The sequence below is a fragment of the Nothoprocta perdicaria genome, unplaced genomic scaffold (assembly GCF_003342845.1).
Source record: "Nothoprocta perdicaria isolate Ctin4 unplaced genomic scaffold, notPer1 scaffold_22, whole genome shotgun sequence".
Classification (NCBI taxonomy): Eukaryota; Metazoa; Chordata; class Aves; order Tinamiformes; family Tinamidae; genus Nothoprocta; species Nothoprocta perdicaria.
The window spans coordinates 82,974-108,325 of NW_020455415.1; the positions used below are offsets into that span (position 1 = coordinate 82,974).

The 25,352-nt window shown below is 38.9% G+C and overlaps 1 protein-coding gene across 16 annotated transcripts in view; it reads right to left on the reverse strand.

Annotated features, from left to right (window-relative positions):
- NRCAM (neuronal cell adhesion molecule) overlaps window positions 1-25,352 on the reverse strand; it is a 109,177-nt gene that overhangs the window by 39,000 nt on the left and 44,825 nt on the right. For 8 of the 16 annotated variants that reach the window (XM_026038928.1, XM_026038926.1, XM_026038925.1 and 5 more), the window contains exons 3-12: window positions 20,841-21,017; window positions 18,781-18,798; window positions 16,887-16,992; window positions 14,234-14,430; window positions 13,329-13,451; window positions 12,778-12,948; window positions 12,295-12,351; window positions 10,006-10,117; window positions 7,822-8,006; window positions 6,246-6,377 (exon numbers count right to left, since the gene is read on the reverse strand). In XM_026038928.1, coding sequence (XP_025894713.1) covers window positions 6,246-6,377; window positions 7,822-8,006; window positions 10,006-10,117; window positions 12,295-12,351; window positions 12,778-12,948; window positions 13,329-13,451; window positions 14,234-14,430; window positions 16,887-16,992; window positions 18,781-18,798; window positions 20,841-20,982 — 1,243 coding nt within the window. In that variant the 5' untranslated portion in view covers window positions 20,983-21,017. The remainder of the gene's footprint in view (window positions 1-6,245; window positions 6,378-7,821; window positions 8,007-10,005; window positions 10,118-12,294; window positions 12,352-12,777; window positions 12,949-13,328; window positions 13,452-14,233; window positions 14,431-16,886; window positions 16,993-18,780; window positions 18,799-20,840; window positions 21,018-25,352) is intronic. The other 8 variants (XM_026038934.1, XM_026038929.1, XM_026038935.1 and 5 more) reach the window with 3 other exon arrangements.

The following is a 25,352-nucleotide window of genomic DNA, read 5'->3' on the forward strand; positions in this document are numbered from 1 at the left end:
TATAGGAGATAAGACACTGGAAGAAAGGGACTGCAGTTCTGAGATTCTTCTTAAGGATATTTCCATCTTGGTTCAAATTTATGGCTATTTTACATACAAAGAGCAACACTAATCCCTAAGGAGATGCTTCAAGAATATCGCTTTACAACTCTATTGTTTTACTCTTATCTCAAAGATGATGTTTTAAAGATACTGCTTTAATTATTGTGTTATTCTTTCCATCTTAGTTCAAATAAAACAAAACTAAAAACTTGAAAAGGGAAAAAACAGAAAAAAGAAGTAACTACTAGAAGTTTAAATGCTTAGCTTTTATTACTATTTTTTTTTCTGGACTCCTGGGTTGCTAGTGGTTTATTATTCCCTTTTGCTTTACTTCCTATTGTGCTCTGTGTTCTGTATATGCCTCTATGCCATTTACAGGCCATTTGCATTGAACGATTCATAGCCTGAAAGTAGATGGAGGACACGAGCAGCCTGGCGGGCCGGCCGCTCCTCTGCACTGTGTGCTCGGTTCCTGCCTACAAATCCTGCTACATGGAAATCCCTTTACAACCATTCCCTCCAAAAGCCACAGGTGGCTGCTTTAGCCCCTGTGCAGCTCATGCCCTCTTGTTTAGGCTTCCCTTTCTTGCCCACTGAGTCCTGAATAATTTTCTATATGCTGACATACTCTTAATGGCTGCACAGAATACAGTCCTCGCACACACTCCCATATGTAAGAACTTATACAAGGCTGCTCCTTTCAGGGAAATGGAAGCCATTAATTAGCTCAGTCTTCTCCTGCCGAAGTGAAACTGGAACTCTTAAAAAAAAAAAAAAAAAAAAAAAAAAAAAAAAAAAGCCCTAACCATTACATTACTATAGAAAAAGTAGGGGAAAATCTTCTCTCCCCACTGCTGCATTTATAGAAGAAAAATACATACTGCTCCTGAGTCCTTTGAAGGAAAAGTAGCAGATGTCTATTTTGAGGAAAGTATCTGTGGGTTCTTAAAGGGCAGAAAAATCCCTGAGAAAAGCAGGGGGTTAATCAGTGTTTGCACTAGGCCAGCGTAGCTATTCTCATCTTGAAGAGCAGTAATATTAGAAAGCTGCCTGGTGAGACTGGGGTCTATCACAGACTTTCAGACACATCTTGTTCTCCTTGTGCCTCACAAACAGCACCTACAGACACCATGTGCTACACCTCATTTTGCATGGCCCGGCCCAAAAAGTCACATTTTTTATCACCCAAGTCCTTTACTTCTCCAGCAGGGAGAAGGTGCAGCTTTTCATCAGACACTTTTGTCACCGTTAGTCATCAGCACTATGAATAGTGTCTGTTCTCCTCCAGAGTCACGTTCTTCCTCATGAACCTTGGCCCAAGCAATCACCCCTGTTAGCATGTTTAAACAGCCAATTGTGGTACCATCCCTTTCTCTGGAGAAAAATGTAGAAAAATGCTTTCTGAGCAGATATGGTTAAAATACAGCACTATACTTGAAACTGGAAGGGAAAACAACAGATTTTGTTGGATTTATTATTTTCATGTTCCGATGAATTATTTCATTTTCTTGACCAATTGTAATTGCTGTTCAATGTATATTTCTGCACATTCAGTGACACCAGAACACGTTTCACCTGATGACACAATATACAACATTTATAACTGGTCCAAAGAAATAATACAATCTTCAGCCTGATTTCTAAGAAAAATATCTTGGCTTTTTTTTTTTTTTTTTGCTAGAAAATATTTAAGATAGGAAATTAGTCATGATTTTTAGGATGTATAAGTACTAAATGCTTCTGTTCTAGAGTGAAAATGCTGATGTCATCTGCAGATGCACTAGTCTCCCACTAACTAGAAACAAGCTGCGAGAGAGAAGAACAAAATTACTTGACTACTTTTCCACATATCAGTGAGAATACATGCATAAATATCTTGACATGTCTTACCTAAATCAACAAAAAAAAAAAAGGAAAAAAAGGAAAAGAATTTCTATTTGGGGGGAAAAAAACACAGAATAACTCATTTTTGAGTATCCTTACATGCCTGCACCCCCCTCAGCAATTCTTACCTTCAAATCAGAGGTAACCTTTACCGCTATGCATTTACTAGCAAAAAATATATACATGCAGAGAAGCTGTGGAAGTTCTGAGCTGGCAGAGACAGGACAAAAACAGACAGGGAAACAGCAAGGGTGGGCAGCGGTACAGGGCAGCAGACACGCTTCAGAAACTACATGCTAAAACCAAGGTGGAAACTAAGCACTAGAAAGGAGTCTTAGCAAGACGATCCACCTTTGCCTTACTCTGCTCCTTACAGATAGCTGCCAGGCTTAATTTTGGAAGAAACGGGACATGGAAAAAGATGTCCTTTTCCTTCTTCTGCTAACCTAACTTACTCCACAGCGGAATATTTTCCTCAGACCATTCCCATCTTGCTCCCGGGCAGTTTTCTGATGTTAACACTACTATTCACTCCAAAAGGGACAGCAAAATATTACCTGCAGCCTCTCTCTCTTCTGTGCACTAGCGATCACTGGCTGGCTACCTTATGCAGAATACATAAAACCAAATTTTATCAAGTTTGATCAAGTTATCAAAGTGCATTTATCAGAAGTTTTGGTATCTGCACCAGCTCTGGACAGATGTACAGCTCCAACATAATGGCAGCAGAAGTGCTGTCTAAATGTCTGTCCTGGCAGCTCCCTCCTCCTCATCACCAAATTCCTGGGGGCATCAGAGTCCAGTAGATTTAACCCCGGCTCTTGCGGCTGTGGGGAACAGATTTCTCAGCTACAGATTATCCCTTTCATGAAAGGGATCTGACAGCTAATGCTTTTCCTTATGTTCAATGTGATCACTAATGGGCTCTAACTAAAAACTAAGTTTTGATGTGAAATGTGATATTAACAAGCAAAGGGCATGGTAAAAGGATATAAATTACGCCTTTCAGTGCACAACTCTGTCCGTGTATTTAACATTTAATAGCTCGCCGTGAAGTACAAACTACTGAACCAACAAATTCATCTTTTGTGCAGCATTTGAAATGCCCTTCCACAGCGCAATCACGACAGGGTCTCCCCTCCCCAGTTACTGGGGGTTGTTCGTTTCCCGAAAGCGAGGCGCTTTATGCCTGGCTTCCCCTCTGCAAAACCGGGCGGGACAGCTAGGCCGCAGCCCACATGGCCTCCGCGGCCGCCTAAATAACGCACCACCTCAGCGGTGCTTGGAGCACAAGGCAAAAGCAGAGGCACGGCCTGAACTTCCAGCTGCTCCTTGCAAAAGAAACTCTAATCTAACTGACCTCAGTGGGACGGTGTGTGTAAAGCTGAAGTTACTCCTGCGAGTAAACATTGTACGGTTCAGTCCTCACCGCTCTGGACTGTCTGACACAGCTTGCGGTGCATCTGAAGCCAGTTTATTAAAATTGTATTGTTGATGAAAATGAATTGGGGACCGAAAAAGAACCTAAAATCTTCCTTCAAAAATGTTTTTAAATGTTTTACATTTAAAATGTTATAATCAGGCAAAATGCACTCTTTTGCCAGCTTTTTCACATATACTCAAAATACACTGCTGCTTTTTTTCTTCTGTATTTTCATATGAAGCTGCTCTTCATCTTTCATTCCTTTTCTTTCTTTCTTTCTTTCTTTCTTTCTTTCTTTCTTTCTTTCTTTCTTTCTTTCTTTCTTTCTTTCTTTCTTTCTTTCTTTCTTTCTTTCTTTNTTTCTTTCTTTCTTTCTTTCTTTCTTTCTTTCTTTCTTTCTTTCTTTCTTTCTTTCTTTCTTTCTTTCTTTCTTTCTTTCTTTCTTTCTTTCCCCTTTTGGTATTTCAGTCTCACGCCTTGACTGAGATATGGACGAATGGCTTTTTCTTCAACACTCCCCTTTCCTTGTGTGCCTCTATTATGGAAACACAAAACCGGAAGAATTAAGCATCTCCCAGTCGTGCCTTCCAATAGAAAATTAAAGTACTGCAAACAGATTACTGGGCCACAGGAGGCATATTGTGAGATATATGATGACAGCAGGGCTTTGAAATTCAAATGTAGCTCTTTTTCTTTGAAATGCTGCCATGGGTGTAGCTCGCTCAGCACTGCCCTGAAGCTGAAACAGCTGCTTTAGTTTCCTTTTACAGTTTACTAATAATTCAGTTAGCAGAACAGGGGCTCAGTTCTGTCCCTTGGTAACAAGTGAACAAAAGGGCACACTGTAGTAAGGAGCCTCCAGACCAGCTTTTGGTAATTTCAAATATTACAAAATCAAAGTAGCAGCAGAACTGCATCTTCTGTGATCATGCAGCTTCTCTCAGATTCCCTGAGAGATTCAGTGTCCTGGAGTATCCAGTAAACTTTACTATTTAAAGTGGGTACGTTTTTTTAGGAGGGTGTGACCTATTACATAAGGCTGAATTATTCTCTGACTTCTGTCTTCTTTTCTCTTCCTCTTTTTCTCCTATTGAGGTCGAGTGGGTAATCTCATCAAAGCTTCTGAATTTTTACAGAGTTCCCTTCCACCACACTTCATACACTGATTCCTCCAGGCCAGCCAGCCAACATATGTTGCCCTAATACTTTGCAAGTTTGGTGGCATCTTACAGCTGCTGTAGAACGCGCTGTATTTCCCCGTCTTACTGCTCTCCTGGCAGGACACCAGGCACACACTGCTCCTCTGCTGTTGCATGAATGGCCTAGGGCACGGGCAAGGCAGCAGCGCAGGGCAAAGGGGAACCTCATTAGCAGCTGCAGAAGATGTTAGCAATGAAGAGGTCTGTAAATAACAGTTTAATGACCGGGATAGCAGGGTCGCTAGCAGGCTGCATCAAAGGAAAACATACGGTGATTATAAACAAGATAGATAGGGAGATGAGCCTATCCAAAATCGCAGAAAGAAAAGATCAGGACAGGAGCAAAATTCAATTATAAAACAGACATTAATATGTGCACAGGCCCAACACATAGAGTATAATCACTGACATTTTCCTGTCTTCATGGAACACTTACCCCTGCTTGCTGAGGTGAGAAATGCCTCTCTGAAGCAGTGGTGTGGGTTAACTTCAGCTTACATAACTCATTTAAACAAGGGAAACCTCTTATTCTAAATCTCAGGCTAGAGTCTCAACTTACATTTAATTAGGATTCTTGAAAGAGACTCTTTGGTAAACGTTCCTGTTTAAATGTGTGTGCGTATACACACACACACACACACACACACATACACACAAATGAGGATATATACATTATATCCTCATTATAATGATATATCCTCCTCAAATCATTTATATATATATATATAAATATATATATATATATATATATATAAAATATACTTGTTTTTCCCCACAGTTGTATATTCTTTCCCTCCAGCTCAGTTTCACTTCTCTTGACTCTCAAATACATTGAATCTGTCTTGTTGTTCATTGTTGCATTAAAGAAGGTAAAAGGGCCAAGAGTGCTTTTATGGTACTGGCTATGCTGAGTGCCAAAAGCACTGACAATATCCTGCAGCTTTCTCCAGCAAGTTCTTTTCAAGGTACATTGCACTATATATAGCAGCTATCTTGCATCCACCATGCAGTTCTGCCAGTCATGACACTTCACCAATTAAGTGACTCAATTACCAATTCAGGGTTGCTTTGCTTATCCATATACAGGGAATTAGTTGTCTCACTTCCTTGGCAGCTCCTTTTCTTCGACACCTACTTGGCACCAGTTGTTTTCCAGGCAGTTGCTGACTCATCCCATCATTTTTCCTATTGCATTTTAGGGCTGAGGCCTTAAGAGCTAAAACATATTCTAATTGTAGACCCTGCAAAAGTGCTTTGCACATTGGAGTGCCAAGGGTAGCTTTTAGGGTAGCTTTTCATTTCTTATATAAAACTAGTTTTCCATGAGGGCAGCACACAAGTTAGCAAACATGACTGACAAAGCAACCGAATGGTAGCAATTCTACCTCAGCAGCACCCCTGTCAAAGGCCCCTGTCCCAGCTGGGCTGCTCCGATGCATCCCTGCAGCCACACAATTAGCAGGAGATCAGACGGGAGAACCGGCTGCAAATTCCAGTGCTCCTAGTGCAAAGGCATCTTTTCGCTTTCCACTTTTACAAACTCCAGCGTTTTTCCCACCTCATTTATAATTAAGTAGTAACTATCAGGCTAAAGCAACTCAGATATGCAGTCTTCATTTATATTAGAAAAAAAAAATGAAGCTGACCTTCCTCATATTCCTATGTTCATTCTCCTATAAGACAACTAAAATTCTTACTTGCTATGGGAACGCCATTCGATAACCAACTTATATGAGGCTTTGGGTTGCCATTAGCTCTGCAAATCAACATCCCATCCTCTCCAGGAGACAAGACCAGGTTTCTGGGTGCTGTTATCCAGTATGGGGCAGCTGGGGTTAGGAAGAGAAACACGGCAATCATTTTCCAAAACAGTACACAGAGATATCATATGGAACAGTGTAAAAATATCATAAAACAAAAGAGCATATATAGATACACACTTGCACTTTCATATATGGGTGTATATATGTATATATATACATACATCTGTGATGATACACAAAAATTAAATTGTAAATTTCACCTTGCCTAAACAGAGCTATTGACCTACCCTTACACAGAGAAAGGGTTTACTTCACAATTCTGAGATAAGCAACAAGATTCTTTGCTTTGTTTAAGACTGTTAACCTGCTTTTAATCTGCTTTCCTAAAGAAAACCAACTAGGGCATCTACAGCAGGTAGAGTGGTGCTTTAATTAAATTCAGGTTATCTACTGTATTTAGGCTGACAGAACTGAATGAGGCTAGATTATGCAAATTGCTTTAACAGCAAGAATGAAACTTAGAAATGGCAAAAATCTTGGTCTCTCTGAATTCAATGGATAATTGAGCCAGATTTAGAGCCAGATGCTTATCTGACACAGCTGGAAAACACAGAGGTATCAAAACACGGGAAATATTTTCTTGACCAAAAGGCATTCTCCTACGTCATGACCTTTTGTACAATAAATCACCACAAATAGCCTCTGTTGTCACATGCTGCAATTAAATTTCGGATTTTACACTGATGGATAGATGCAAATAGAAAATTAATCTTCCATTCTTAAAAAGGAGATAGAATCTCCTAGGAGGTAGGACTGGACTAGAGAGAGATTACATTAATAAAAATGTATATTTAACATTCCAAATAAACACAACAGCTGATTATTTAAAAGACTAATTATCTCTCATCCTAAATATTTTCTTTCATGATGTTCAAAACACATACAGGTCACACCTATATCAACATATTGTGTTTTTGGAACTAGTACAATTTCATCGTTGGATAAAAGTGGCAAAAAATAAGAAGGAGGAGATATGACAGAAATAGAGATTAAGGGAGAAAAAGGAAAATGAATATAAGACAATTGACAAATTAGAAAAAATACAGTGGAGAAACAGTAAGTGCTATATTAATGGAGAGCAGAAAGAATGAAGAAAAGGGAGCTGAAGAAGAAAGAAAGGGAGAGATAGAAAAAGAAGGGAGAGCAGCAATCTAATGACAGGCAATCTAAGCACCTAAAGTAAATCTAGGACAGGTACAAGCTAACAAAATATTTCACAACCGTTATAGTAGAGTTTCAATTTAGCTTCTTGCCTGATAAAATGACAAACTAAAAAGACAAATGTGTTAGACACAAAGAAATCCCTCAGATAGTAGAATCAGCTGGCTTAATGATCGTTTCCTCTTTTCTACCATCATCATTCCATTTTGCAGCTACAGTTCATCCTGGAAAGCTTTTCAAATAGAATGTTAATTCTTGTATTAAATGCTATTAAATTAGGGTTTATTACCTTTCACAGTTACGGAAATGACATGATGAGTAGAACCTAGTGTATTTCTTGCGATGCATTTGTAGTTTCCAGAATCAGCCTCAGAAACATCTATGATCTTGAGAGTTTTCTTAAAGTTTTCAAAAAATGTTCTGTTGGCCGGCAGTTCCCCACCCTCTTTAATCCAGCGGATTACTGGTGTGGGTCTGGAGAAGCAAAAACTCGTCATATTTAGGGAACAGGAGAGAAAGAAGACTAAGAGTCTATTCATTATTTAATAAATATTTTAAAAATAATTATATTAGTAGCCTTTATCCAGATTTTGGAGCATGTCCAGCAAATTTGCAAAATATGCCAACATTTGTTTCTAGGAAATGACAAGTCTCACTACCACTGTCAATTGCCATCTGTTTGCAGCCTCAATAATTATGGAATACATTTGTCTGCTGACAATCTAGATCCCCTGGTGGTTTGGTTAACAGAAAACACAAATATAATTCAAACTCTACTGCACTTATACAATCTCTTGTGGTAAACTAAAATGCCCAGTGCCTTAAAAGGCTTCCAAAAAATGACAAGTTTATAATAGTGATTCACTTGAGCAACAGCCTAATTAATGCTCCATGATCATCATAATTTTTACAGCAGAGCTGTTAGCATAGAGAAAGTTTTCCTATGATAATAAAAGAAAATAATGTCAGTGCTTGCTCAGCTATAGTTGCTGTAGTGGTCATATGTACTGTACTGGCTCTAAGTCTTAGCTAACCTCCATGTCCTCCACCGAAGTTGAGAGTTATCCAAACTCATGCAGATAGACTTCTAAAATCTTAACAAAATTCATGTTGTTATTTCCTGAGCAAAATGTTTCTTCTCAAAAACCATGATTCAAGGCACATGTTCCCTCAGAAGTCTAATATTGCATATTCTATAACAGAGATGCTTAGGAAAGCTGAATTTAAACCATGATTTCTATAATTAGGAAGAGTCTCTTTAAACAAATGGAAGAGCTGAATCTGGTGCCTTGTGGGCTTCCTGCACTAAAATATCTGAAAATTACACGAAGGCTAAAGGTACAAAGCTGCTTTGTTCAATATTGCATCTTTTTCCTCCTTATTTATGCAGTCACATTACTGGAGCATGGACCGCTGCATACTTTTACTGCAGAACTATGAATAAAACCAAAACCCAAATGCAAGCTGTGGGTGAAGATTTCCAGAGCTGACTCTACTGGGAACACTGGGAAGTGTGGTGATGCAGGAGTGTGTGATGCAGGGACACCTGCCTTGGCCCCAGCTGAGGGAGGCAATGCGCTCGTGCTGCTATCACACGGGGCCAGCAAAGCCCGAGGGGGCCCCAGGAAGGTTACATGGGTTAAAACACCTGCATGCTGCTCTGCTGCAGCCTTTGCAATCGTGGGCTGGCCTTGCTGCGGCCCCGAGCTCTGCATCACGTGGTGTTATGCACTGTAAACATGTGCACAGTGCTGAAACAGGCACTGAAAGGTTTTAGAGTCCTGCATCAATGCTGTTCACTTCTCTGACTTCCTCTTGAGAACTGAACTGATGTGAGATCAAACTTGCTCATCAAGTCAAACTCATCAAGCAGCAGAGGTGAATATGGAGAGCATCATGAATCACGAACATCACGATCCTGGATGCAAGCAACTGGAGGCCTCTTCTAACAACTCCCACCTAGCTGATCTAATTAGTAATTATTAGCAGACGTGTGAGTCGCTTTTTTTAGATTAGACCAGCATATTATTATCTATTTTAATATAACATGAGGGCCTAATGATGGTTAATTTAAGAGAATTAAACCAGTTGCTTGCTTCAGGCCTTCTGTTTGAGCATGATGACAAAGTTCTCAGCCCAGTTCTGCAGATGGGTGTCCAAGTTAACCCTGTGATGTTTCTTGCTTGTGCCATGAAAAGAAACACTGGCATGGCCTGAATCTGATATACATGGGCCTGGTGAAATGAGAAAGCAGAGGCCATCATATTGACATTCTTAGCTTTAAAACCTACTGATGTCCACATAAATGGCTTTAAATCTGCTCTACTTTACACGTCTGTTGCTGAGGCTGTAATGCTGTCACACTGACACATAGGCACCAAGAATCTCTGAACTGTTTTTCTCTTTTTCTTATTCATTGTTTTTATTTTGTTTATTTGTTTATTAAAGAAACACTGTCTAAAAAGTAACTCACAGTCCTGCTGCAATGCACTCCAACGAAAGCACATTTCCTCTCAGTTCCACTTTGTTACTTGTGCTGCCTGTTGGTGTTAGAAGAATTGGCTGTCTCTCTTTAACTGGTTTGGCTGGAACAAGAGAAAAATAAAATGAGTTTCTAAACTTTAACATTGATCAAATACATACACTCATTCTCACACTTTGGACAGAATTTCACTGCACACTGCATTTAAGTAAAAAACATCAAGTTAGACAACGGCAAAGTTCAGCAAATTAGATTTCTGACAGACATAATAGAATCCCATCTGAACCTGGCATTTTCACAGTATTTTCACAGAATCACAGCGTGATTGAGGTTGGAAATGACCTCTAGAGATCATTTAGTCCAACCCCCCTCCTCAAGCACGGACACCAAAGGAGGAAACCACAGCTGCCCAGTGGGAGGGATTACGAACACATAAATGAAAAATCATATATAAAATAGAAGGAGCATCTGATATAGTTTTTACACAGGCAGCTGTGTGGTCTGATGGGTACACAGAGAGCCCGAATCCTAAGCAGCTCCTATTCACTACACCAGAACTATTCAAAGTGTGAAGGACAACCAATATGAGTCAAACTGCAATCCTGAAAGTTACCCCAAGTCATGGGGATTCCATCAGATCATCAAAAAAGCAAAGTTATTGTATGCAGAAATATAAACCAAAGTGATCAAAGGTATTCTCCACTTGGCACTATGCTTTGTTCATTATTTTCTACACTGGAGAGGATATCTTTTGTTAAGTTTAGTCGCATCTTCTCCACTTCCTATATATTTAGTTCAAATTATTCTGCAGTCCGATAATTACGAACCATTTTCTACAAGAAATAACCATAGTCAACAGACAGCCAGAAATTATTATTCTGTTGGCTGCTGAGACTTCACGTACCTTCATGAAAAACAGAGTAATAGACTGTTCTGTACATCTTCTAATGTTCAATAGCAATTTTATAACAAACAATTAACTTGCTGTACTTGTAATCTAAATCATTACAATAAATTACTTTTACCTTTTAAAAAGGTGTCCGAAACATTTTTCTCTCGTTTCTTACAATATAGTATGTATTGAGATATTAATAAAAAATACATATTTTCATACAGTATGTGCCTTGACTTCCTTAAAAACTAATCCATGAAGGATTCTCTTTGAACTGATGGATAAAAAAAGGCAGTGTAGAGTGAACAACAAGTCAATAGTCAGGGGCACTAACTTATATGTCCATTTTCTGCACTGAAAAGACCACTGACTCACATTATTGGTTTATATACATTTAAAACTCGCTTTGGTATTTCCAAACTGTGAGACAACTGAATTGTTTTCTATCCACTAATGGCAGTTTTTACATCCTACTGGGTTCATGCAAATATTTCTTGTTTGTTCTTGAAGGAAAGATATTTTTATGCTGAAAATTTAAAAGATTCAATGATGTCCCTGATATATTCCATATTTCAGTAAGTCAAGGTTTAATCTACAAAAGGTTTTATCTACAAAACCTCATTTAAGAAGAAAAAAAAAAGTCAATGTGAAACAGTAGCTCTACTCCATTATCTATGTGAAATACTATTAACTTCAACCCTCATGAAATCTGTCTTGCCCCAAAGCAGCATCAATAAACACATGCACACCTGTTGAGGAGGATTCCAGTCACAATATACACAAAAAGATGATTAAACTTAGATTAATGTGAAGATCAGCTCAAACAAACAAATACAGCTATTCTTCCCCTACAAAGTTAATTTTAGACAGTGTTAAAGCACTTAGATTTTAATTCATTCCAGTTTCACACTCATGAAACACGTTAAAAATGAATGGTACATTCAAGATATTATTCAATGTGAAATGCATCTGTTAAATACTTAACTGTTATTACTTAAGATGCAGCATGTGATATTGAATAGTCCTAGTGATAATGAATACATCCAATTACAGTTCAATTGGAGGAAAAATATAAACAAGCAACACATTATGGAAGCAATTTAATAGGCAATTTACAAAATCTGTCCCAGTGTGAAAGGATTCCTTTCTGGTAGATTTTTAAAATTTTTTTTTTTAATGAGCCATGTTACAGTAACATTAAAATATAAAATATTTTAAAGGATCACACTGTGCAGTCCCTTATTATTAGAATGATTATCACCAGCACTAATAGATACCTTCATTAGAGACTGGAAAGGGAGTAAAGGTTAAGTAGCCATGGAGGTGAAGTTAGTTAACTAAATGCTACCGTGAAACAGGGAGTATCAGTGGGGACCAGTGTAACTCACCACCATAAATATCAGTGTCACTCAAATTAGCAGCTATAGTGTCATTCAATGAATCCACTGAAATAAACAGAATATCATGAAGAATGCTTATAAGAGGGATAAATCAAAATACTGGGAATCACAGGGTGATGATAGGGCCATGGTGAGTTAATCAAATGATCAATTAAGTTGTTTCAATAGTTATAACATGAAAACCATTTCAAAACTGTTATGATACTGTAATTTTTCACTAAGTCAAATCTTAAAAACCATTTTTAAAAGAAAAAAGCCTAATAAGGGGAAAAAAATACAATAGCATTTACAATAAATTACATATCAGAAAAAACAGAGATTACATTCTATGTTTAATACAGTAACTTAATTTCTTATTCAGAATTAAAATATCAAAATTTCCTAAGGTAAAACTCTTTAACTGTTGGCAAATAACCAAGAATTCTGGGTAAATACAGTGTTTAGGATGTGATCAGGTTATGCAATACCTACTTGACAGAACCTTTACAGAAATTGGTTGCTTCTGCTGTATGGTTTGTGTATGATTAAATCTTGCATAGCAGATATAGTCCTCACGAGTGTCTTCTGGTTGTACATTAGAAAAATAGAGGTCTCCATTTAGACCTTGGGAAACTCTCTCACTTTGAGGCAACCTTTGGAAAGCTAAGCAAAAACAAGAAAACATTTATTTCAGCTATAACACCCACTCTACTGTTATGATCTGCAGAATCCACATTTGTTCCACTATGCTTTCTGTAATGCCTTATTTCTTTGCAACTTTCCTGTAGTCATTTGGACACTTCTTCTGGAGCACCCTTGTCTTCCCTTTCCTCCCCAGTGTGTAATTCAAAATTCACACTGACATCTCCAGGCAGCTTGGGCTGCAACATGATTGCTTTTTCATTTCTACGTAACAGAAAATACTTTGAATTTTAACTTAGCAGGAAACTCTGCCATCTGTGCTAAGTCTTAATAAGCTCTGAGGAACTGCTTAGAAAAAGAGAGACAAGTATAGTAAGTCTACATTAAAAAAACAAGCTTACCGTTATCCATCCAAAATATTATCGGGGGTGGTAAACCAACGGGAGGTCTGCAGTGTAGCACTAGAGAATCACCTTCTCGAACTTGATTGGGTTCTAGTCTTTCTTTAGTCCACAAAGGGGATCCTACAGAAAATAGTTGTGACAAACACACCAGTTATCGATGGATGAAAATTTCAGAGCAAGCTTTCTTTAAGATATTTTTTACAACAATGATTCACTGGAAGTAACACTTATTTACTCAAATTATTTTGGCTACGGGCTGAAAATACTGCAGCAGTATCTTGCAAAGTTCAAAGTTGGGCAGCACACACAAAAAGTGATGCAAACTAGCAAAAGGAAAGTCAGACCTTCATGAAGTATTGTGATAACTGTTTTAATGAAACATGTGAGAACAATATATTTTATGCTGAGAAACTTGAAAAAGTGATTTGAAATAAAAATGACAAAAATAGCATAGTCGACATGAAAGACTGTTTATCATTAATTAAATTAGCTTCATGTCCCTTTTGGCGCCTATCTGTTCTATATTAAAGCTATTACAAAAACTATGAACTGCGTGCATCAGAAAAAGTAAAAATTATCCTCATCAAAGGTGTGAGTTAAAGATTTAGTTTTCTTTTCCAACTGAAATGCCTTACATACTATCCAATTTTAAACACGGCAGACGTATTGAAAAATAAATCAGGAAAACATTCTGGGTTTTAATATCCAAGGAATTTTGTAGAGAGTATGCCATACTTTATAAATGTATTAAATACAATGCCTTCTAATTTGATCTCTCTGATGATTAAAAATGTGTCTTTTTTTTATGAAAGGTAAAAATAGAGTGATTAAAACAATGTATCCTTAAGAAAATAAGCAAACAGAAGTTTTTCACATGTTAAGAATATTGGAGTTTCACTTACGGGATGGCCTTATGACAATGTTGTTGGAAATGGCCGCTCCCCGTTCGTTCCTCGCTGTACATTGATACACCCCTTCATACGCTTCTGCCTTCCCACCATTCATTATGTTTACGACAAGGGTTCCTGAATTTGGCTTCATTGTTACCAGAGCGTCTTTGTCTATATCAAAATGAGTCCCATTGCGCGTCCATGAGAAGCTGTCATAACAAAGGCAAACATAAAAATTGGGTTTTTTCAGTAGCTTATTGTAGGTCATATGTAGAGAAAACAAAAATTCCTTCTTAGCAGCACACTGAATTTTTTTCTTTAAGTTTATAAATAGTATTTTTTTCTGAAGCTAAAACATCAAACAAAGTAATATAGCACTTTAATATAACAAATCTGGCAACACTTTTAAGATAAATGATTTGGGAGAACTTGGTCATTTCAAAGACAATATTTTTACCTTTAAAAGCACATAAAAAGATTCAAAACAAAATCATCTACTGAAAAGAACTCTTTCTTTTCTACTAAAAATGATACCGTAACATCTGCTATAACTGGTACTGCTCAAGTTGCATTAGCATTTCTGTTCTAAAATGTGTTGTCCAAAGGGTTTATAAGCCTGTATTTAAAAATTTGCTCTGGGCTGAAATGTGTCCCAGCAGGAGAGCACTTCTCTTAATTGGCTTGGTCATTTTTAAGTTACTGAAGTGAATTAAAGACTGGGTGGTGAGTTTGATTTCTTTTCACTACCTCAAAGAACTGTGATCTATTAAATGAAATTTTGCAATCTGATCGTCCATAGCTAAACTAGTGAATTCATGCTGGTGCTACTCAAGGCAAGAGATGTTTTGTAAGAGAGCCACTAAAAATGAAGACTATTAAAACCCATTAAAAAAAAAAGTAGAAAACAGGAATTCACAGTGTGCAACGTCTACTATTGCAAACCCTAATTCCTGCCTTTTATGCTGCTCTTTTGGCTGTTAATGAAGCAGTGCTGAGGTGGAGCAGCGTGTGGAAGTGTTGAGCACTCGGCTGCCCCTGCTCTGGATGGCAGCTTTTGTACTTGTTACGCATCAGGTTGAAGCCCTTCAACACAAACACGGCTGCTGTATGTGATGCTGGCTCCAGTGTTACCTCGAAGGTGACATTTCAGGTGACATGTTGTGCCCCAACCTTCTGCAGGAGCGTGCCGGGCTGGGCACGTCGGTAGGACAGTGGAGAAGCAGGGGGCACTCAGGAGTACCGTGACAGCAGCAGGACGTTGGGGATACAGACACTAGAGCCCTCGGAGCTAGAGGTGTGAACCTGCTTCCTAGGAACTTGCAGGCAAAGTCACAGGGGGGTTTCTGCAACGCTGCAGGAAGGGCAGTACAGCTCCAAGTGAGAGGCACCAAAGAGGGGGTGAAATTTTGAACTTAAGATATCTGGAAGTGAGAATTTTTGCTGCTCACGCTGTACATTACAGCCCATCTGTTAGCTTTTAAGCCAGCTCTCTGCAATTAGAAAGTCACCCTGCTTTGACAAACAACTCATGCTCATTCTGAGGAAAGCTGAACTGCTTTCTCAGGAAAGTTGAACTTCAGAGCTTTGGAGCTGTTCAAATCTCAATATTCATTTGCAGGAACTGATTCAAGACTAATGGACTCTGTTACTTATTGAAATAAATTAGCTGGATGTGATAACTTAAAAACCAAACCAGAGTAATTACAAGTTATTTTCCTCCTGAGAAACTTCTGCACTGAAACCTGCTTCTGTAGCAGGGCAACAGGGTGACAAAAAAGATTTGTTGAGAAGGGTGAGAATGTACAGCAGTAAACCTTGGCATGTGACTAAGTTTCATGGATAATGATTACCAATGAATAGTGATCAAGCAGGGATGTACATTTCTGTTGCAAAGCCTGTGAAACCAGCAGCAGTGGTGGCAATGACAGAATGTGTCCCTCCCACTGCTTTTTCCCAGTTCAGGTACCAAGCAAAAATATTTGGCAATTCCCTATTTCACAGTACTGGAAGTAGGGCTTTCTAATGGAAAGCAGTTGTGAACCATTTTCATGTACACACAGGGTTATCATTTTTTGCAAAACTCTTAAACTCTTCGAAAACTGTAAAAAGTACCTAGTAAATCAAGGCCTATCTATCATTTAAACTGATACATACATCTTAAATCCTTGCAGGATAGTTATATAGTTTAAGATGAACCTCCCAGAATTGACTGATTTAGAAAACATGAAATATACAACAAGAAAAATGGCTAATGACCCAAATTTTATTAGGTTTAGTCTGAATTTATCTACTGTGTGCACTTATGGACACAACACCAAAGACTGGAATGTGATCCCATTCATGGCATCTTTACTAGTGTAATAATATAGTATTTTTATGTCACTGGAGCTCTAGGGAGCAAATAAAGTCTTATCTGATTGATGATACAGAAATGAGACTACAGGCTGAGAAATATTCAAAGCTGCATCATTTTCTAGTAGCCATTTAAGAGACGATGGTGCATTCAATAGAGGATGGGTACAGCACATCTGGGTGCATGCACATCTGCGTACGTGCAAGCACATATCTGTACGTGCAAGCATAAATCTGTTTACAAAAGTTACATTATTTTCTCCTACTTTTGCTATGCTGTTAGGCCAACAAAGGCAAAAATAATGCTACTAACCTTGGCGGTGGCTTTCCTTTGGCTTCACACTGTATTACAATATTCTCTCGAGGGTCAACAATGTAATCTTTTGGAGACTGCTGAGTTATTGTTGGAGGCTGAGATACTTCATTGTGAAATGTAATTAAGAAACAGAGAGGAATTTAATATTTTCAAAGCAAGAGCAGCAGTTTTGTAAGCAGAGAAAGCAGAATTACAACTGGTAACAGAATCAGCCATGGGAGACTGGAATTAAAGTATCCTTTAAGTAGCCTGGCTAGTTCTACCATTTTCAAATAAGAGTTATGTCAATCTATAGCAGATCAAGGTCTGGATGAAAATATTTGAGGAATATCATTTGCTGTACATCAGATTTCAAATGGCTTTCATGAGTCAAAGGACACTTCAATTCTAAGCCCATTATATATTTCAGAATAGGCAGCCATGAGACCTATGTCCATACACAAAGGAGATACTTTTTAACAGGCAGAAATAGCAAAAAATACAATATATATTATTTCTAAATACTGAATGTATTTCCATATTCTCTATGCATGTAAAATTTTGAGAGAGTTATTGTGTTCAACAGAGTGAACTAAACTACAAATTATGCTTCTAGGAGCTACTTTTCAGGAGTAAAAAATTGTGTTTAAATAGTCAATAGAGAGGAAGAAGGAGGTAAGAAAAGAAACAATAATTTAAAGTTTTAAAGAGAATCAACATGTGAGAAAGGTCTAGTACTGATTCTCCTAAAACAAAACAAAAGTCAATTTTCTGCCTTGATCGAGAAGAAATACCCCATAATGAGCAGCATAAAATGAAATCTATCTTCCTGATAAAGTAGATGGTGCTTTCCTGAAGTAATTTATAATCTGCTACCACTACCCATGCACATTTTTTGTATAGAAAAAAGCATTAAGATAGTGATAAACACATCTTCCTGAACCTTGCTAATCTGTTTAAAGTTCAGTGCCAACTACAGGAACCTGCTAAGGGCATCCCCACAACCATCCCTCTGCAAACGCTGCAAACTACGTGCCCCTTTGAGCCACTTGAGTAAAACATTTCCGTCATTAGAGTGCTCTGTTCTCGTGTGGCACTCCTGTCTTGGCCAGTAAAATCTGGAAAACCAGGATTTTGATTTTGAGCATCATTAAACATTAAGCAAGGCCTCTTTGTTACACAGACAGAGGCAACAGTCTGCAAAGCACCTTCCACATGAGGCAGCCAGGAAAAGAACCACCTCACGGAGACGTCACGTTATGTAAGAGCTAAGCAGCCACGCGGATGAAGAGATTTTGCTCTTCATCCTCACTGCAGAGCCGAAAGCGAAGCGGGAGGCAACATCTTTCCAGGACGATGACTTTTTGTGCTCTTTCCGAGGCTCCCTGGCATTTCCTCCCTCCCAGAGGCGGCTCCCGGGATCAGCAGTGGCTGTCTCAGAATAGCAGCACCCTCTGGAAAGGGACCGAGCAGCCGGCCTGCCTGCAGCCCTGCCCCGGCCGCTGCACGACTGCCACGCTGGCCCAGCTCTTTTAGCAGATCCCCTAGCAGATCAGGTTGGCTTAACTAAATCCATTATATTTTTTAAAGGAAATAACAGAAATTCCAACTCAGACATGAAAAATAAGTATGTTTACTCCTGAAAGTAGTAGTAAAACACTGCTCATGCAGATATCGAATATGGATTTTAACGTTCAGACAGCATACAATTGCAAACCATACAAAATTCATTCCTTTAAATACTAGAATGATTTATGTACAGTTATATTTTCTGCATGCACAAAACATTTAGCCACAGCAAACCAAGTTACGGACAAAATATCACACATTTTGAATTGTGAATTTAATTTGTAACACAATCAGTATTACTTTTCAGCCTCACACAGTCTAATTTTGGTGGATAGGAACTTACGTTCTTCTAGAAGTTTTGCTTTTATTCCCCCATCAGAAACAGCAGGTGAATGGGCAAATGGAGATTAAAGAGAAACACTTGTTAGTAAAAAGAAAATTAGCATTTTTGAGAGGGAAGATATGTGTCCCTGGAAAGTACATTCGTCACCATTAAAAAGTGTACCATTACCACTGTGGCCCATGTAGTGATTCCTGAAATTCCAATGATTTCCATTGGGTCAGAAATATTACATTTATTGCAAATTTCAGGCTGCGAGAAACTTCTCCGAAACACTGACTTTTTAAGGGCAACCAGGGTATGTGGCTTTGGCCCCACAAGGACAAGAAGCCCTGACAAGGAGGAGACAGGGAATCAGAATGAATGGAGGGCACTGCCCTCGTGCTGCAGCCAAAATCAATCTACCCAAACGACCATATGGAAGAACAAAGGGAATGCTGCGGGCTAAAATTACTCTAACAAAGACAAACTCATCTAATTCCATTCAACAGACATCCAATTACTTTTTATTTGAAAAATAACTAAAAAGGAAAATTAATCTGTGCAGTCACATATTTAATGCTTACTTTAACCATTTTGCATAAATGGCCCCTCACCAGCGACAGTACAGAGCGGATCAAGCTGCTTTAAGTCAGCTACACTTTGGGTCACAGCTTGCATGCTCTCGGACACTGAAATGTGTAAGAGCTGCTGACCTGAAGGAAACTGAAGGCTCCAGTCATACAGGATTTTATCACTGTGCGTGTGTAGGGACAAGCTACGAGCTACTGAAATATACAGCCCTGTTGTTCCTTTGTCGTGCTTTCCCAGGAGCCATTCCAGCTATTATTTATTAAAAGAATAATATAATTACAGATATAATGTCAGTTACTATGATCTTTGGCTACATATCCATGTATCTAACCAGATCTAACACAGTTATTGGTATCATACAGCAGGTAACATTGAAAGTTAACATGACATATATAAAAGGGTTCTTCTTTTTGGTCTGTTGATGCATTGCTGATTAATCTAGCTTGAAATGCTGCTCTGTGCACAAACTACCACAATAATGAACAATTTATACACACTCCTAAACTATAAGGCTGCAAGAGTACTTAGGGAGCAAAAATAAGATGAGAAAATAAGGCTTTTGTTCATCATGCTTTTAAAGCAATCTATAAGCCACAGCTTACTATTTTAAAGGCATTCACAGTACTACAAGTCCAATGTCATTTAGATATATTGATCTTCCTACAGAAAAAGAGGTCAATGGTTTGAAAGGCTTAGAAAAACATGCAGGAAAAAAAATCCAAAGTGGCTGAAAGCTATGTTATTAAAGAGAAACATGCATTTATGATAGAACGGACCAAATATATGGGGGTAAAGAAAGCCATGCAGATTAGAATCACAGGTGAATTTACTGATGCATTAATCCATCAATTTAACAGCAGACCTGATATTCTCTTCTCTTGCAATTAGTTTTACAAATGAATAGTCAATGTGAGGTGGAACATGGCTCACTGAATTCTAAAATTGCGATCATGCTTATTTGAAAATGAAAAGAAAATCTGAAGCATGAATAAATTCATAAAAACAGCTATCACAGGCATATACAATGACAAATTACAGTATCTGAAATGGTATTTCTGTAGATTTTAAGTCTATCTATCCCATGAGCTATCTAACTCTACCTGCCTATAAGTGCAACTAATGTTGCCTGATTGGCTATGACTAGGGACAGTCTTGTGGTGTCAAAAAAACAAAAGCCCAAACCTTCTCTATCCTTCATTTTGATCAACTAAAGTGTTCAAGAGAGGCATACAAAAGTGTGATGTATTTCTCAGAATCCCTCGTTAACCTTTTTCAAGTGAATATTGATATGTGAGATATAGAGCTTTTGAAAATCTTCAATTTAAATATTCATGATCATATTCATAATCACACTGTCTTGATCAAAGTGGGCCAAGATGTTAAAGATGTTCCATGTGTAGTTCCGTGTTGGAGTTATCTTCATCTTCCTATTTATAAACTATACAACTCATCTTCCATTACTATGCCCTTATTCAGCAGCTAATACTTACAGTCTAGAGGTACATCCAGTGCAGAAATCATTTGGCACAGAAAGAGAACCAAGGAAGCTTTGCTTGCAGATGTGCTCTTCTTTCTCATCATGATTTTAGGCTGTATCAAGTAACTCACTGGAAGAAGGAGGTCCAACTTCATCAGACTAGTGGCTTGAAATAGTTGTGTAAAGAAACCTGGCAAATAAAAATACGAGAACATCAACACAGAAACAATAGGAGACTCAAATGACGACGTCTTTTGTCACATCTAGCCCTGCAAATTGAAATCTCATTAGCTAGCACCATACAACCAAATCTCATTAGCTAGCACCATACAACCAAACAAGAGGTTGTAGAAATCAAGTTCAAGGGAGATCTCTTCTTTGAGATGCTCTATATTTTCCTACTCAAGCAAGTATGAGGGAGCGTATCAAACCAAGGTAGAAGAATGATTCTGACACTGTCTTTATTTTTGCCGCATTTAGGACCAAAAAGAATGTTGAAGGAATAAAAACCAGCTGCCTATGACTGCCATCATCACTGCTGGTGACCTACAGGGAGCTGTATGAATGTAGCTTTAGAAATCCGAGGTACAAATCTCCTATTCTTATAGAGCACATCCTTAGTAATTGGGCAACAGCTGAGGAACCTCTTTCCAGCTGCCAAGATGACCGGAAAGTTCACAGTGATCATCAGCATTTCCTAAGCCATACATACAAACACAGAACCCAATGCTATAGAAGTTCACAAGGAATGAAAGTTGCCAAGAAGCAACTGACTTAGGTTAACTGAAGACTACTTGTATTTCCTATGGCAACTTAAGCTAATCTGTGCCAAGAATTTGCCTTAATATTGAGGTTTAAGGTTAACCTGCTTCTCTAAATAGGCTACCACACACCACAAAGAAACAACCAAGTATCCCACAGGGCAGATAAGAGAGATGACAAAATCCATCAGAAGAGACAGTGCACGAGTTTGAGCTTTCATATAGTTATCTGATAGTTATTTGCACAACATGCACCTGTATGAAGGGATGAGCTGCTGAGCCTAACTCAAAAATCCCCAGCAGGCGGTTAAGGCACAGAGCAGGAAAGCACAGTAAGGGGATTTGGGTTCTCTTAGTCAGGAAAAGAAAGTGAACTTGCCTTTTCTATGTTTTAATGGTGCACCTTAAATCACATCAGTGAACTCCAGCCCGCTCCTCCACTTCCCCTCAGTTTGGCAGTGAAACCAAACTAAGGAAGCCAGAAAGCCCACTCAGGCAGCGTGCTGGGAGGGATCTAGGCAGGCAGGAGAAATGCTGCTCCCACCCCCTTTTAGGCACATGAACCAGCAGGTTAGTTCCCAGCAATTCCTCTGTTGTTAGCAAAGATGCCCAGAAAGGCTTCTCTGGAGCACGGTTTAAAGAACTCGCATTGTTTCCGGCATTGAGGAGCTCTTCTTGGAGCTGGTTTCACTCCTCTCCCTGTAACTGCCTGCTCTCCTTTTGTTAGGCCAGGTTGGCACAAACCACTCTCTTGATGTCCACACAGGCTTCTCTTTTACGACCCCACTGCCGTGACCTGCGTATGCGAATGCCGAGGAGCTGCTCCTCTGAACAACAGGCCTAACTCAGAATTTGCAGGACGGGCTCTGAAGGAGTCTACAAGTGAACCTTGACTTTTATTGCTTCTTCTCCAAGGAAAACCTTGGTTCTATTTAAGAAAATGCTGAGAACCTTAGTCACTTTATTGGCTTGTTCTTTCATCATGTAAAATGAGTATTATATCCTAGTGCAGTGATTTGAGAGTATTTTAAAACTAAATTGTATTGCCTTTGAACAAGTACAAATGGATACCCACAAGAAGTGGTCAATCAGGCTCACACATGTGCAATTAAAATGATTGGTAAAATAATACCCTTGAGAAAACACTTCCCATTGTATTGCTCTCCTATTTCAGGTACTTACTTAGTCTGATGCTCTGATGTCTGGATATAATATGGGAATGTAGGAGGCAATGGGAATTTTAAAGCTGAGCTGGCACATTGACTTTGTCATTCTTCATAGAGACAAAGTGCCCAAATGTTTTGTGATGGAACATATTTAACTGAAAATGATTATAAGTTTGTCAGCACAATTGGATGCTCTTTCTGAACATACTCGAGATTAAATCTGACATAATTTAGCATGAATACAAAAGCTGCTGACTAGAACGAAACGCTGCTGTGACACAGTATCATCCAAAGGCAGATCAATGCATCAGCCTCAATTGCAGCACTCACAATACCTGTACAACAGACTGCCTTTTCTTACAGATCATTTGTCTACCCTCTCATAACACGGCCACTTTGTCCTACTTTTTTCCATAGAAAAACAAAGAGATTTTGACAGTTCATTCTGGGGACTATTCACTGATTTATACAAAATTCTACATACCTACGTGCCTCTTACTTAAGTAATAAAATATCACTTAACTATGTGTCTCCTATGCTTCCTGCTGAAATGTTAATTAGTGAGTAAAAACACAGAGGTCAAAGGACAAAGTGATGATTTAATAAATAAAAGCCAAGGTAAATATGAATGCATGAGTGAAGTATAATAATATACTATCAGAAAATATAACATCTAATCTCAGACGATGGGCATTCTATATACTAGTTATGGATCAAGTGAGGGACATCTGCTTTATTTTCCTCTCTTTTGCCTAAGGATATATTTATGTGTCACAGACGAGCTAAAGAAAGACATAACTATAGGAGTGAAACGTCCAGTGAGCCCGAGGTAGAACATTTGGCAGAGTCACAGCACCTGGTTCGATGCCAGTGATGCCTTTCACAGGCATCCATTCACGGTGACTCAGAGATGTCTGGACACTTTGAGTCAGAAGAAAAGAAGAGAATGACGAAAACAGATACTCTGAAGGCAGAGAAGGAGCCAAAAAAACAGCCCGCATGCAGGAGGGTGGCAGAATGAGAGGGCTTTCTGTGCCAGACATCGCATGGGCCGGGTGGCCTCTCCTGAGGGAGGGATGAAGGAATTCTCGTCCACCCTCCTGACACAGGGCGTCCGCCACCCCGCGCACTGTGTCCCAAGTCCCCCTCTGGGCACCGTCTGCAAGGACTGCAATTTGCCCAGGCCAAGACCTGCCAGGGAGAGGGTAATATATGGTGTATATGTTTACATACACACGTTTCACTGACCTTGCCATGCTTACTGACTTGCCGTACACGCAGCATTACTGCTTCGGCTCCAACACTGCGCTCCAGCCTTATGGGTCACTTCTTTCTATGAAACTGAGCGAATTTCCTGCCTCTCTTCTCTCCTTCCCAGTTTCCAAGCATAGCCTGTTAGCTTCCTTCTTCCCAGCCACGAGTCATATTTTTCAATATTTAAAAATAAAAATGAGTCTCACTTATTCAGCTTGATTTCTCTTTACGTCTGTCCTGTCTTCAGTTATTGCTGTTCTGCCAATCTTCAGATTTTCAGCTAGTTTCAAAGTGTAAAATTACAGCTGATAGATTCAGCAGTGAAAATGCTAAATCACATTGGGTTTTACATCATTCCTCGTGAGAGCATCACTGGAAAACCACCTAGTGACTGATATTTCTCTATTGACAATCATATATTGATACCTGCTAGCTAGCTTGTTATTCCTTCAAGCCTGCTCTGTTACATTATAGAGTTGGATTTATGTATTTGTTAATCAGTGCCGTGTGGTACTAAGTCAAATGCTTCCCAAATGTCTATTGCATCAACAGTGTCATCAAACATGTAATTTTAGCAAATACTAAAAGATTAAAATCAAGTTTGTTTTACAAGCCCTACTCTCCATAAAACTATGTTGACTGGAATTAATTTCATTCACGGCCTTTAATTCTCCACCAACTGTGTCCTCAATCAGCTTTTTCCATATGTTCACTGTGATTTATATCAGCCTATATTTAACCTGCTCAATCTGCTCGTCTGCTCGGATTCTGGGCAGATCATCAGCTCTCTTTCGGTCTCAGGGAATGGACTAAAAATGAAAACCAGAGAACTAGAAATTTCCCCCACCAGCTCTTTTGGAACTCATAGGTAGACTTATCTTCTCTAGACGTGCTAATTTAAAAATACGCATTTCCAACACAATTTTTTAAGTATTCCTAAATGGTTACTGAGAAAGCTCTTCAATCTAACCTAATATATCATGCTTTTTTTTCTTTCTAAATGTATCATCTTACTTGTAATAATTAAAACCAAGAGTAAATGAAGAAAAGGTTAATGACGTAGCACACGGCAGTGCTATTCCCCTTGGTGTTCTTAAGACTCATCCCTGTAAAATAAAGCAAACACTTGTCTACTCATGTCCTTGGTGGCCATGGCTGACACATCTGCCATTAGTACAGGAGCCTCTTCACGCACGGAGCAGGACTTACCACGTACTGATGGTGCTGAGCACCACGGCCTCTAATGCCAAATCACTGAACTGCTATTAGACTGGCTTCAGTAAAAGCCCGTTGTGCTGAAGTGCCCTTGTTCGTGGCCGCCTGATGCCTCCCAGCTGATACCAC